The following is a 15,136-nucleotide window of genomic DNA, read 5'->3' as shown; positions in this document are numbered from 1 at the left end:
TACCGAAAAAAACCTTTAGTAAAACCAGAAAAACCTATAGAGCTATTGATAGATGATAGAACATATGCCTCTAAAACTAACTTTGCGCTGTAATTTATTTTGACTCTCATATAATATCGAATAAATCACCAACGTCTGTCAATTAATTCAGTTGTTTAAAAGTAGATTTTTGGAAGCAATTAGTTTTACTTAAATAGATCATACGCTAAGAAAAAAATTGAATGTTAACTTACAAACCATATAACCCTACGACGCCTTAAACGAACCAATGGTTCGTACTCTATAAAATTAGTCCCATGAATATCATTATATCCTTGAAATCCATTGCAAATAATTTGGGAATCCTTCCCTAAAACATTTCAAGTAAAAAAAAATAACAAAAGGCCACAAAATCCAGTGAACAAAATACTCGATCCAATAAGCGTCAAGAAAGAAGTGGGCACTCAGTTCATATCAGGAATGAATCAGAAAGCTGATTTCATGTTAGCGGGGCATCACAGATTCTAAAAAAATCGGCGGCGAAAACCAAGAGCAGGTTACTAATAGCTACGCTCAGCTATCGCAGCTATGCAATAAAATTCCAAAAATACCCAACGAAGCTCATTGTAAGCCGTCTTCAAAACCACTAAAAACAGAGGTTAAAACGTCATACATGAAGACAAATAAACCTGCAATTGCCATACACCAAAATTTGTTAAATCTTCTATTATATAATAATAAAGAGCTACAAGGAAAATCACTCCAATTTCGCATCTAAAAGTTTTATAAACATAACCTACTAACATCAGACGATTGCTCTCAAACGATTTACGTTTTTTTAAATTCGGCTTTTTTGTATTTGTTAGCTGTCGATCAGGGAGCTTATCTTTACTGGGCGAGGGGTCTAAAAGGTGAGGACGAACTTAAACCACTTACAATTTCCCTTTATACAGTGACATTACGCCCTCTCAGTTTTGTATGTTCGTATTCGTGGAGAGGGGAGACTACTTAGGGAGTGTTGGCTCGTTGAGTGGGTCAAGCAACCACCCTTGACTACGAATTTATGTCTCCGTAACCGTTTCGTTAAATCGATTACTTAGAGATCTGTAAGACTTAGAGAGAAGTGCTCGGCAACTTAATGCCCTTGGTCTTAACTAATTTACAACGTTTCTCAAGACAAAAATTTGGTGGTCGGATGAAAACTATCAGACAAAAATTGGTGGTTCAAAAAATCGCGAAAAAGACCAGCTGCACTAACATGATATCCTCGCTATCGCTCCTCAGCTACTAATAAACAACATAGCTGGCAGATAGCAGCAAAAGTACGACCGAAAAAAACTAATTAACAAAGTACGACCGAAAATAAAACCAAACTAGATGTCTCAACTTGTTTCTTAACTTAAGTTTTGTTTTTAGACGCTGCTTCCAAATAACTTTTAATTATATTGAGGTATCCTAATTTGAAAGTGCTCAAATTAAAGTATTTTAAGTATTTATTTGAGAGGGAGAAAAGTAATTTAGAGAGTGGGGAAAGTATTAGTGAAAAAAATTATTCACTTGCCTGAACGAAAAAATCTCTCCAATAAGAGTGAAAAATGCCATCACACACGCAACGCAAAAAAATAATTAGGAATGAACGAAAGCTGATTTAAAGTGAACAAGACGTTATATGGTCGTAATAAATATCTTACCAAGAGGAGGCCAATAAAATAGCTCGATATCGCATCTATTAAACATAACATACTAACGTTGGGCGAATCACCCTCAAATGAATGGGCGTGTGTCGTTTTGCCACTAGCTCTGCATTGACTGAGGCTTGCTGAAGCTTAACAGCGAGTGAACACAGTGAAAACGGTTATCAGGGGGAGGGGTGTTGAGCTGAGTGAGTGAGTGAGGAGGAGGAGGGGGGATGGGGGTGAAATTGGGGAAAATTTTGGGGGGGGGGTGATTACTAAAAAAAACTGCAAACCACCCCTAACACCATTATATTATGCATTACCAGCAGATTTGGTAATTTTCTCCCGCAAAGCTCTAAGAGTTCTGCTCAGCGACTCAAAGCCCTCCCTCCAAGCTTAAGCTGTTCATCCCATTTTGAGAACGAGAAGTCTAATGGTCGAGCGAATAAAAAATTAGACAAAAAGTCGGTGTTAAAATCATTACATTGAGAGAAAAAAATACCAACTGGACAAATATAATTACTACAACCTTTGTATGAGAAAAATTAATTTTCAAAAAAATTAGCTCAACTGAAAGTCAGTCAAACCATTTTCTGAGAATATCTTTTCAAAATTTCATTGCTTTTCCGAAGCTCTCTCCGAGAATCTCAAAACAAAGCTTAGGAAAACCATTCATAGCCATCCTTTCAAAGCTTACCTAATGAAGGATTCCTCAATGGCAATATCACTAGACTCTGCTGAGTCAAAATTGGACCACAATTTGGACAGATTGCGACAGCCGAACAGGTCCGCAAACTCACTCAGGGCTCGCTGCCTCTCTCCGTTCCATACGTCACTATCCACACTCTCAGACGAACCAACAGAGCTGGGTACATCTCCAGCTTTCTTCTAAAACGCAATGTTTGAGAAACCGGAGCTCCCCCCCCCCCCCCCCCCCCCCAGTGTTTTTATAACCCCCAGTTACAAATTATATGTTGTTATATAGCACGTTACTATGTAAAAAAGTAGCACGTGCGCCTGGGGGTCATAAAAGATTTATGCTCACTAAGCTGGGAGGGGGGGGGGGACCGAATAGATCCGAGAAACCTCATAAAACATCATAAATTTAATTAAAGGCAGATGACGAATTACAAAGGAAGACCGAAAAAAACCTGACAACTATATTACCAAAAATTGTGTAAAACAAAGTTGTTTCAAACACTTACAACATTTAACTTTACACAAAAAGTCAAATAAATTTATAAATTTCGGTCGTAAAAATTTGATTTCCCGACATATTTATCGCTAAAATTTACCGTTTTTTACCGCGATTTTTTATTATTACTTGGCTAAAAGTATGCAATACATAATTATTCTTTGAGTCAATACCTAATTTGGGATCTTCAATATATATATATATATATATATATATATATATATATATATATATATCCAAATGAATATTGATTTAGTATTTTGGAATGCCAGATGCAATTTAAATAATTTGCGAAGCTCGCTTAATAAAGAAAGTAAAAGACAGTTTCAAACCCTCAAAGCAGAGTATTTCAACACAGGGGCACATTTCCACTGAAACGAACAAGGGACATAGACTGCTACCCTAATTATTGCACTGGTAAATAGCCAGTAATGGCGGTACTATCAAATTTACCTAAAATGATTTGTAGAAAAAATCCACTTTAGCACACGGTGATTTCGAGTGTTGAATTTTGTGGAGGTATTACTCGAAAATGATATCTAATTAATTGGGCAACTTCCCGTAATGACCCTTCTTAGAAATCATATCCAAGACCATATTTGGTTCCTTCCCTGATAAATTCAGCGCTGGTTTATTGGCTTGTTTATCATTAAGGGTTAAATTTATTACGACACCTTTGCGGAAGAACTATGAATGATGCCCGTTCTAATTAACTTACTTTTCTTCGTTTTCCAGGTTGTGCAATCGAGGCTGTGATTGCTTGCGAGGCAGTCTGGTCCTCGTAGAAACTCATCAACTCCGTCAATATGTAAGTGACCATTTTGATTCCAGTCCTCAACGTAGTCAACTCTACGTCACTCACCCCCTCTGCAAATCCTGAACTTGATATCAGTCTGATTGCCTTGGACAGAGCTGCAACAAAAGAGTTTTCCGTTTCTCATGCAATAACGAATTTTGAAGTTATCACTGAGTCCGCAATAATAAAATTTACGGTTTTCTCTTTTTGTACATCCCTAATTTATTCATCCACGCTTTATTCAGCCGTTGTCATTTAACCTCAGAATTAATTCGTATAATTTAACAATTAGCCGCCAAAATTGGGGATATGTAAGGCGGAATAATAAGTCAGGGGAAATGTTTATGGATGAGTTTCGGGGTGAAATGGCTTTTGTTAACATTCTTTAAATGTCTTTTTGCAATTCAACCTAAAAACTGCTATAATGCACGAGTTCAGATATGTTTTTGGAAAATGACGGGCTGAATAATCAGGTTTCTCAGTCTTTTGCACTTTTCATTTCGTTTTTTCTTCACACAATTTGAAATCGAACTAACCTTCCATACAGCTCTGCCAAGCCAGATCGACCACGTTTACATTCAATTTGCTCGCTTCCCTGAAATTAAACAAATTTTCACAGAACACATCAATTTTCACGCGAATACAACCATAGATCATGATAGCACATGATAGCCATTAAATGTAATCCTTCCGTTGGAGATCACCCCTTCCCAAGCTTCGTGAGTGCATATCATTTTTTAGCAGAAGGGTTTATAACTTACTCGGGGGCCAATAACGGAGAAAATACCTTAACTGAAATAGCTTTCATATGTAATTAGCCATGTAATTGCACTCAGCAAATCGTTACGGTCAATCCTTGCTCGGGATTGCCGAGGAAATAATTAAGGGTTAACTTAACTGGTGTTTGCAATTATATGAACACACTAAGTTTTGGAATTCACAAACGGAAGAGATCGCAGTGATCAGCGACCACTAACCAGAAAATTTCACTACTTAGGAAAATCCGTTACGATCAAGAAACGGTGCTGCAAGAAATTAGCCAATGATAAATCTTGCCAAGATCTTGACAATGTACTTGCTATGAAAATATGAAGATGTGTACGAAATTGCATGCAAGATCTCTGCATGGTATCAAAAAACATGATCCTAGCAAGATAACCAAGAAAAATTAACCATGACATGGCAAGACACAATAAGTTGTATAATTATCAAGCACCTTTACCGTAAACTTATGTACGTACATGACGATGGAAAAGTAGAGGTCGAAGTGTCGCTGTGCTAGAGCAGCCACTCCTGAGTTCTGCACAAACTCAGTTGAGAAAGTGGACATGCTGCTCTTCGTGGTGGAATGAGCTGACACTTCTCTGCTCGCATCTGAAGTAGGCAAAAATCTACTCGAAGATCTAACTCAAAAAATCGGATCTTTTCTGCTAGCGCCCCCCCCCCCCCCCACTTAGTTATACGCATTTATTAAAAGCTCGCACAGCTAAGGTTTGAAAGTATTGCGTATTCAACCAAAATTTGTTGCATATAACGTGGGAATCAATAAAAATTTCTGTATTAGATCATTTTTGGTGTTATCGGCTACAATAAGGGCTTGATTTTAAAATTTTTTAGGAAGCTTTTCTAAAAGTGCCTTCAGTCTACCTAGACACCCTTGCTTCAATGAAATGCAAATATAGCTCGTACAATTCGCGAAAATTTAGATTTTGGGGGATGCAAAAATAACGGCTATATAGGGCTGGGGGGGGGGGGGGTGCGCTAGCAGAAAAGATCCGAAAAATCATGTTTTGAACAATATTGTTCAGCAATTATTGCTTATGGGATGTTAAATCAATAATTCCGAAAGAAAAAATCGTCGTAACTCTATTGACTAAAACGTTATTGATAGAGGGAATATTCTGACACTGAAAAAAGATGCCCTAAACTTTACGACAAGTACTAATTAAGCATCATCAAAAAAATCCGCAGTGGTTTCGGCCTTTTTTTAATAAATCGGGTTAACTTGGTACTCTACCTTTCAAAGCTTGTTCAATCTGGTTAGCTGGGAAACGTCTTTTAACGTGAAATGTCTCTCGGCTCCTTTGGACCAGTAAGTCATCTCGGCAGAGAGGAAACAGAAACTCCTGCATTGTCAAATGAGTCAAAGTCAGTCAGTCAAGCAGCTAATTTGTAAAATTTCTCTTCCAATATTACTTTGCATACAAGTCCTCAAAATGTAAAACACACACTACAAGTCAGAGTAATTAGTTAGAACCATTCAAACGATAGGCCTCAATTCAAATTATCGTGCTTAAATAATTAGCAGCCAATTAGATGCCGTATTGCTTGGGGATAAAAGTCAAGTTTTGTCAAAATTAAAGAATGCTAAATCGGGTGGTATACATTTATAACATAGGACTATATTCCATCTGAACACATGAAACACAACAGAACTTATGATAATCGGAGATAGCTCCAGATCTGACTATTATCACAGGGTTTAAATTGCCTTTAGGAAGATATCAAACTCCGAGGCGAAGCCGAGTTGAGTTGCTGAACAACTTCGAGAGGTCGCTCACAAAACTGTGTTACTATTTTAACTCAAATTCTTTTATTTAATTGACCTCTTTTTTTCAATTATTAGTTGAGTACACGCCACAGCATCGTTAATTATAATACGAAGATCTTTCATTGCTATCAGGACAACATCGTATCAGTATCTGTCAATTAGATTTACGCAGTATGAATCGGGCAATACTGATTTTTCAAAAATCCAATAAGCTATATATATGTTCTTCTCACAAGCTGAGTTGGCTATATGCAAGCTATATGCATACGCGATTGAGTAACTTAAAGGTGAAACGTTTCAACTGTAATGATAGAATTAAAAGGTTGCTACCATAGCCAAACAAATGATGATGCAAAACAAAACAGTGAATCTTTAAGAAGACATTGATTGGTTCAGAATCCTATACAACTAATATCATTAATAGCAATCTGCAGAGAGTAACAAATACAGTCTGATAAGTGCAGAGCAAAAAAAACATTTTCAAAAATGGTTGCACACTGAAAAGTACCCAAAAGCAAATCAATCGCCGACAAAAAAATTTAATCGCCAAATCAACACACACAAAAACAAAACACGTGCTACACAGGACAATTAGTACTATCACGGTTCCAGCACTCCGTCAAGCCATTACAGCCCACTTTTAACAAAAGCTTCTCAGTAACAAAGACTAAATTAAGAAAAGCCCCTCCCCAACACTGGCTGACTTTTGGCTGGTCTGTAGCCCTCCAACTACTACGACTTCAAAAAGAGTTTTTGAAGAATTTTCTAATCTATCAATAATATGAAAATATTACCCAAATATCAGTTCAGAAAATGTAAAACAAAAGATAGACAACTCTTGAAAACAAAGAACTAATGGCGAAACTAGTGAGTCAAACACGAATCCCATTGAAACATCCATTTCGCGCCACCTAATTGTTCTGGAAACTCAGATGCAGATAATGGAGCTCCTTAGGACAGCGAGGCTATTTCTTTTTAAATATGACAGTGTTTCAGCTCTTTGAAGCTCATGAATCAATTCCAACTCTGCGAGCAAAGACAAGCGGACAACACGTTACTTCATCAGCATCAACTTTTTGGTATTCACCTTTCTTCTTTTCACAGATAAAAGCGAACAATTCTGAGCTAGTGGTCAAACATTTCAAATATGCTTGCACACTGGAAAGTACCCAAACGCAAATAAATCACCGGCAAAATTCTGCATAATATTCAGAAAAGCAAAATTTAATATGATGAAGCACTGACACGCAAGAACTGCTGCAGAATCCCGGAACAGGAGATTTAACAAATTTATCAATATCGTGATAATACCAAAGCATAACAAAGCTAAGAGCATATTTTACGCTAATTTCAACGGATGATAGAAATACAATTGATCGAAATCAGAAACTGCGACAATCGATGGAAAAAAATCTATTCTCGTTAGCAGAAATTAAGCGCAAAAATTACTTTGCAAGATGGTATGATGAAACAACCGCATCTGACCATGCCTTAAAAGCAATGGACATGACTTAGCGGCAAGTGGGACTTGATATTTCTCTATCGCAACCGACCAAAATGCCCCGACAGAACCTGGCTTTCGATCTATTGTCCTAGCATTTGTGGGAAAAAAAAATTCAACAAAAATTATTAAACCTTAATTTTTTGTCACGAAAACAGTTAATCAATTTTGGAATCATGAGTACATTACATATCATAACATTTACGCAAAAAAAACTGTGCCTTTTGTACAAACTATCTGTGAATACGATGCATTTGTCTTCGTTTTAAAATGCGTTTTTTGAAAAACATTCTATAACACAAAGTTTGTTTTTCTGCAAAGTTTATGCTTGCAAAAAAATAAATATCTAGAAAAGAATTCGTTCCACGGTCAAAAACTTTTGAAAAAGGGGCACAGATACAGTGGCGAGAAATTCCCGAGTGCAAAAAAAAACAAATTATCTGTGAAGATAATTTGTTTGCGTCAATTCTTTTACTTGCGTCAATTCCACTTGTTTCTTTTACTTGCGTCCATTCCACTTGTTTACGGTTCATAGAAAATTGTCATCCTAGCTGCAAAATTGCTGCTTTTGTTATCTTTTGGAATTCGGTGTTTTTAGGCGATGACTTACTTTAAAAAATAGTTCAGTAGTGCGGTTGATTGGCTCTAACATATGGAAAAAAACGTCCTAATACTTTTAAGTCAGTTTTCTTCCAAAGAACACGGTGACACCCACTTTTCTTTTTGCAAATTTTGAAATATCTTCATTGAGAAAAAAATTGGTCCCCCGACCACTGGTTTATTAGATATGTGATAAATTTGACGTTTCAAAGAATTTGGCGGGAAATTGCAAAAGGCGTGGAAAAGTTGGGGAAATCTTAAAGCTACTGTTTTGTTTCTTGTCCACTATTCTATGACATCAAAAAATTATCCTCCTAGTTCTGAACTTGTAAAAAATTTTGTTGAGGAAAAACGCCATCAAGTCCCCAATTAGGTTTTTGCTTCACTTCAGGATTCGTACGCTCTTTGCTTACGGTTTCAGAACTGATTAGTTTCCATTTTAACTTCTCCCAACCAAACTCAGTCAGTATTTTTCTGTGAAGGAGGCCAACTTTTCATACCCAGAAAGATGATTGATTGAGCTTATAAAGAAGATTTAAGCTTCTTTCTCTGTCATCATAACAATTTTTAAGAGTGAAAGTTACATTATCGTAAACCGACAAACGTCGGACACAAACTCACAATCGAAAAACGGCACACTTTATTTCACAGAAACGCAGTCTTGTTAATTTTACATCGGTCAACGAAAGGGGGAAGGTTTCCAACCCGCCATCTCCCGGAAAACTCTGAGAAATTACCCACGTAGCTTTACCGGTTTCGCTATCTACTCGCTAATAATTACCATTATTTGCGAAACAGACTAAATCTTGGCATAACTGCAACTTGGAACCTGCAAATAAAAGAAATTCAGGCCTGAAAAGTCATTGGAGATAAAAAAAGAATGTTCTAGAACAAAACCAAAAAAATTTGCATGAAAAGTCACACACTTTTAAAAGTATCTATCTCAAGCATGGTTTCAGAGCAATTAGAATCTTATAAGTTCCAGTTAGAAACACAACATGAAACTTTAATTTGGTAGGTTAAAAGAAACATAGAGAGCACAGAGAAACATAACTGATATGCATAAATTGATCTGATGAATTGTGCGTCGAGGTATTTTTTTTTAATAAGAGTCATTCACTTCTGAAGAATCAACCGCAACTCTCAAGCTGCTGATATCTGAGTTAACCATCAGATGGATTCAATAATAATTTCTCTGAACTCTTTTATAAAGATTTTCATCAATGTTTTAACCTCGCAGACGGTGATAACAATCTGTTGATTAAAGGAATGAAAAAAGCTCATAGATAAGTTTGGAGAATAAAAATACTATTTTTCTTTGAAAGAGCGCAAAAGACGCTGAGAAATTTCAAATATTTGAATTTCTTTGAGTATCGACATTAAAAATATTTCATATTTAAACGGCTGGTTAAGTCTGAAAGATGGCTCCTAGCAAAAAACAAACAGATGTCTCAATAATGTCTCAATGGTATACAATGTTTCAGTGATAAAAAGCTTATTTAGATAGAAAGCCCATCCATATTTACAGTGATAGAAAGCCCATCCCTAAAGTTCGAGTTCGAGTATTCTGGTCTGTAGGTTTGTTGCCTCTGTCGACCAGCTCCTCCGTGTTGTCCCTTACCCTAGGACAATTCGCGGAACATCCTGTGTTTCCAGTGTCTGTCAAGTCGTGTCTTGAAGATATCCAAGCTTTCACTTGACACGACGTGTTCTGGTAACTCGTTCCAATCTTTAGGTCCATCAACTGAGAAAAACTTTTTCCTCAGCTCCAGTCGTGCTCTTCTGATGGAAAGTTGCTGCCCATGTTTCCTCGAGTTTCGTTCGATAAACTTAATTAGATTTCCCGTAGCAGATTCGTCGTACATTCCATTGATGATTTTGAAGATTTCTATCATCCGGCCTCTTTGTCTTCTGTATTCTGTGGTTGGTAGCTTGAGTTCCCTGAGCCGCTCTTAATAACTTAAACCTCGCAGGGATCCAACTAGCCTTGTGGCTCTTCTTTGAACATTTTCTATACTGGTCTTATGCTTTTTAAGATTTGAATACCAGATTTGGTTCGCGTACTCTAGGTGGGGTCTGATTAATGCTTTGTACAGTTGTAGAAATACTTGTTTGCTGATGTTAATAAAACTTCTGCGGATTAGGGCAAGAAAAGAGTTCGCTTTCTTCAACTTCATACAGATGTGCTCTTCGAAACTAAGTTTGCTGTCGGTCATTATTCCCAGGTCTTTCTCTTTGTACACACTCTTAAGATTTTGGTCTTTGTTAGGATTGTACGTTCTCTCTGATGTGGTCTTCTTCTTTGATGTCAATGTCATCTTTACACATTTCTCTGCGTTGAACTCAAGGAGGCTCGTCTTCGACCATGTTCGGAGTTCTTCTAGGTCTTTCTGGAGGACTAGTTGATCTTCTACTGTTGAGATCTCTCTGTAGAGCTTTGCGTCGTCTGCGAACAGTAGGAGTGGGGACTGAACCACGTCTGTCATTGAGTTGATGTAGATGATGAACAAGACTGGTCCTAGTACTGATCCTTGCGGTATTCCGCTCAGTACTGGTTCCCATCTTGAAGGAATTTCGTTTGCCATCACTCTTTGCTCTCTTCCATTGAGGAAGCTTCGGATCCAGTCGTGGGTTTTACCTCCAATTCCAAGTTGATGTAGTACTCTGAAGAGTCTCTGGTGAGGGACTGTGTCGAAGGCTTTTTTGAAGTCAAGGTAGATAATATCCACTTCGTTATTCTTATCTAGCGCTTCTGTCCAATCGTCCATTGCTCTTAAGAGCTGCAGTGTTGTCGACCTTCCAGTCATGAACCCATACTGTTTCCGACTAATCAGGTCGTTTGCAGAATATGGTTCATGAGGTGTTTTCTTACAAACTTCTCCATAACTTTGCAGCATACGGATGTCAGGCTAACCGGTCTGTAGTTAGCTGCGTCTTTCTTTGGTCCTTTTTTGTAGATCGCTGAGATGTTGGCCCTTCTCCAGTCCTCCGGGACTGTACCTGTTCTCCAAGATTCGTTGAAAATTTCTGTGAGATATTCAGCTATTATTTCTCTTGCTTCCAGCAGAACTCTAGCGTGGATTCCGTCATATCCTGGTGATTTCGTGTCGTCTAATTTTTTTAGTTGCTCTAAGACTTCACTTGTTGATATATTGATGTTGTCGTTGATTTGGTCTCGGTTTGTGACTGCAATGTCCCAGTCTGGTTCTTCTTCGTGGACAAACACAGATGCGAAGAAATTGGATAACGTTTCTGCTTTCTCATAGTCACAGCTTGTCGTGTTTCCATCCTCCCTCTCAAGGTCGGGGATGGTTTCCCTTGTTTTCGTTTTCTGGTTGACGAAAGACCAAAACGCTTTCGGGTTGCTCTTGCACACTGCTGCCACAGTTTGTTCTTTTTCATGTTGGCGTTTTCTAGTTAGCTTCCTGACCATGTTCCGTCTTCGTGCGTACTCTCGATATGACCAGTCCGAGTTCTCCTTGATGAACTGCTTCCATGTCTTCTTCTTTTGTTTGATGGCTTCTCTAATTGCGGAGCCAAGTGGTAATCTACTTTTTTCTCCTCTTGTTATTTTTGTCAATGGAACGTGGTTCTCCACTGCGGTCTGGATCGTGTCCCGGAAGAGCTCCCATTTCTCGTTTACATTTTGGATGACTGTGGAGTTGGTGTCTAATTTAGATTTCAGGTACTTTCTGATGGCTTTGAAGTTGGATTTCCTGTAGTTTCGGCGATACTTGATGTCAGTTCCTACAGTTAGAGCAAACGATGTTTTGGTCATTACATGATCGCCTTTTCCTAAGGGTGCACAATGGTCTATTCTCTTTGGTTCCAGGGAACTATGCGTCAGCATTAGATCTAGCAAAGATGGTCGGTTGTTTCTGGCACTTCGAGTTGGCGTCTTCACATGTTGTTCCATGAAAGAGTCCTTCACGGCTTCCAGGAGTCTCCATTCGTTGCTCTCTGCTTCACCAGTTGCACGTGCCACTTCCCAATCAATATCTGGATAATTGAAGTCGCCTACCACTATGAATTTTTTCCTTGATCTTCCGATATTTTTCAGATACTCGTTGATTTTCGCGTTGTTTTCGTCGCAGGATCTCGGGCTACGATACATGTTTACTACTGTTAAAGTGCTGCCGGCTAATTTGATCTCAAGTTGTTGGATCTCGGTAATGGATTCCTCACTTATCAAGTTATATTTTAGGTCGTCTCGGATGTAGGTCAGAAGTCCTCGTCCATTTTGCTTTGGGTTCATATTGGTACCCTCCAGCAAATAGTTGTCAATTTTGTGCCATAATGGGTCCCATGGTAGAGTTGAGTTCTTTGGTTTTGCCTCTGATAACAGGATAAGGTCCGGTTTGACAGTTGATCCCTCAATTTGTATCCTAAGCTCTGATGTCTTCTGGGCACTTAGTGTGTCCACGTTGCTGAACCAGAGTTCGAGGCTCCGTCTGTATGTTTTTTTTGGCTCTGACTCTTATTATGGTTTTCCCTCGGACGAGGTGCACGTAGTCTCCTGTTTCGCTTGCTGTCAGGTTTTTTGCCCTCTGTACTAGTTCTCGGACAATTTCTCGATCCTTCATACTTCGGTCTCGAGAAACTCTCAGGTTGACGAGTCGTTTTTCCTTCCCCTTCAGTTTAGTCCAATTCTGTAGAACTTTTGCAACCTCTTCCTCTGTCTCGAATGTTACCATCAGTGGTCTATCTTTTGCATTTGGGTCATCTTGGGTGGGTTTCTTACCAAGTCTCTTGCATTTTTTGTCTCGTAAGTCTGGTAGTTCAATCTCGCACAGTAATGAGTCAACTAGTTCGTCGTCTTCTTTGAGTCTCTCTTTTTCTCCCTGTTGGTTGTCTTCCGGTGCTCTGTGAATTACAATGTTCTTCCTTCGTCTACTTTCTTCCTCCTGTTCTCTTTTCTGTTCGGCAGATGCTTCTAGGATTATTTCTTTTATAGGTTTCACCGGTTGCTGAGGAATAGGGACCCAATTTTGGGCGGTAGATCCGCTCGATTGGGGGACTTCTCTGCTCTTCTGTCCGTTCATGAAGCAATAGAAGTCATTCATCAGCGCTTTGACCGAGTTCATCGTGGTGTTTAGGTCGCTACGTAGTTCTTCGACATCATTCCGTGGATGTGTTGCCTCTTTTATGGTTGTCCTGGCGAAGTCGATACATGCATCACAACACCAGATAACTTCTGGTCTGGTCATGTATTCATAGGCTGCGCTTGGCATGTTGATACATTTGATACAGTAGTGTTTGCTACAGCGGTCGCATTCAATTATCTTGTCATTGGGGTCTATAAACACTTTCTTGCATTTCTCGCAATTCCAGCCATCTCTTTCCTCTCCACTGGTAGAAGTTAATTGTTTCGTCCGTTTGGGTGGCATTTTCACCTTGTCAGGGGCGAGTATACCACCACCTAGGCCGCACCGGAACAGAAGTTCCAGGAAGCTACCAGAGCAGCGGTATACACGCGCTAGCGACTACTTGGTGCCGGTACTCTTGTTTCTCTTCTTCTTGTTCTTATTCTTTGAAGGTCGTTTCCTTTTTGTTTTTCTTTCGCTTCTCTTCTGAGATGGGCGCTTCCGTCCGGAGAACCTGTTCCGAAGAACGATGCTCTTCAGGTTATTTCTTCTCTGGAGCACTCTTGTAAGAAGCCCTAACTCTATCGCGGAGTCCGGATGAACCAATGAAAGCTGTTTCCGATACCACCCTGATCGTTGGCGTCTCTTTGATAGTAACTTCTTTCCTGCGTCGATCACCAGGATGTCAAGCTTTCTTAATTCCTCTAATATGTTTGGGGATCCTAGTCGTTGACAGTACACTATAGCCCAGATCCGATCACTGAAACGTCGCAGTAGTTCAACGAGGCTGGAGACGGGTAGGGCACTGTAATTGTTCGAGATGTGCCTGGTGATGGAGTTGCTGATCACTCCGTGCCAAAGTATCAAGTTCTTTTTGTTCTTTAATGGTCCACGGGTGAGTAGGAGCTCGAGATTCGTCCGTTTATTCTTGGCGTTGGGGTTCAGGCTCAGTCCTTTTCTGGCGAAAAGTATAGGCTGTACTTGACTTCTGAGTGCCTCGGGAGCAACTTTGATAGCGTTGGCTAGGCAGCTAGCGCCGATGATAAACACCATAAATGGGGTTCTGGGGAATATCTTCACCCACTAATCTAGAGGCAGTGGGACTTAATTAATCAACTTAATTTTCGTGGAATGTTCAGTCCTCTAGATCAAACTCCTGAAAATACACGATTTGATAAAGGGAAAGGGGTCACTATTTAATAAGTTTATCACAACAATTAGGCTCATGGACAGCTAATCCACTCTTATGTATAATTCTTTATCCCGACAGTAGTAAAATTTAACGCATCAGAAGCTAGAGATAGAGTAAAGGACAAGCATCAGAATTATAATCAATATAGATATGATAAATAGCAACAAAAATATTCTTTGCTGTGAATTTGAATCAGAAATAGAAAAAAAATACAGAAACATTTAGGAGAACATCATTCCTTTACTCTACAATGGTTCCTATTTTTGCGTCTCCTGCAAGACGCAAAGAGTTTGTGCCACGGAAGCATTGTATTGGAGTCACTCAAAGTCGCGAAACTTATTTTTGTCCTAATGTACGCGGTCAAAACCGAGTTTGAATTTTCATTTTTATCCTTGATTCTAGAAGACATTATCCTTATGGCCTTTGATGAGGTGAGACCCGCTCTTCCTGTACATGGGAACATTAAATGACAGAACGTGGTTTTCTCCACTTTGATTATCATTCGCTCTTATGACAGCTTCTTGATTAAGTCGTGCTGATGGTAGCAATCCTGAAATGCGTC

General features: G+C 39.0%; 1 protein-coding gene across 1 annotated transcript in view; it reads right to left on the bottom strand.

The window, feature by feature from the left end:
* The window catches only part of LOC142334743 (condensin complex subunit 1-like), a 50,686-nt gene extending 36,082 nt beyond the window's left edge, over positions 1–14,604 (bottom strand). The window contains exons 1-6 of the mRNA XM_075383007.1: positions 14,577–14,604; positions 5,664–5,858; positions 4,888–5,020; positions 4,183–4,241; positions 3,569–3,762; positions 2,353–2,543 (exon numbers count right to left, since the gene is read on the bottom strand). Coding sequence (XP_075239122.1) covers positions 2,353–2,543; positions 3,569–3,762; positions 4,183–4,241; positions 4,888–5,020; positions 5,664–5,778 — 692 coding nt within the window. The 5' untranslated portion in view covers positions 5,779–5,858; positions 14,577–14,604. The remainder of the gene's footprint in view (positions 1–2,352; positions 2,544–3,568; positions 3,763–4,182; positions 4,242–4,887; positions 5,021–5,663; positions 5,859–14,576) is intronic.
* Positions 14,605–15,136: the final 532 nt, after the last annotated feature.

The sequence above is a fragment of the Convolutriloba macropyga genome, chromosome 2 (genome assembly GCF_964194025.1).
Source record: "Convolutriloba macropyga chromosome 2, txConMacr16.3, whole genome shotgun sequence".
NCBI lineage: Eukaryota > Metazoa > Xenacoelomorpha > Acoela > Convolutidae > Convolutriloba > Convolutriloba macropyga.
The sequence above is the reverse complement of the archived record's forward strand: the minus strand, read 5'-3'. Positions and strand labels throughout refer to the sequence as shown.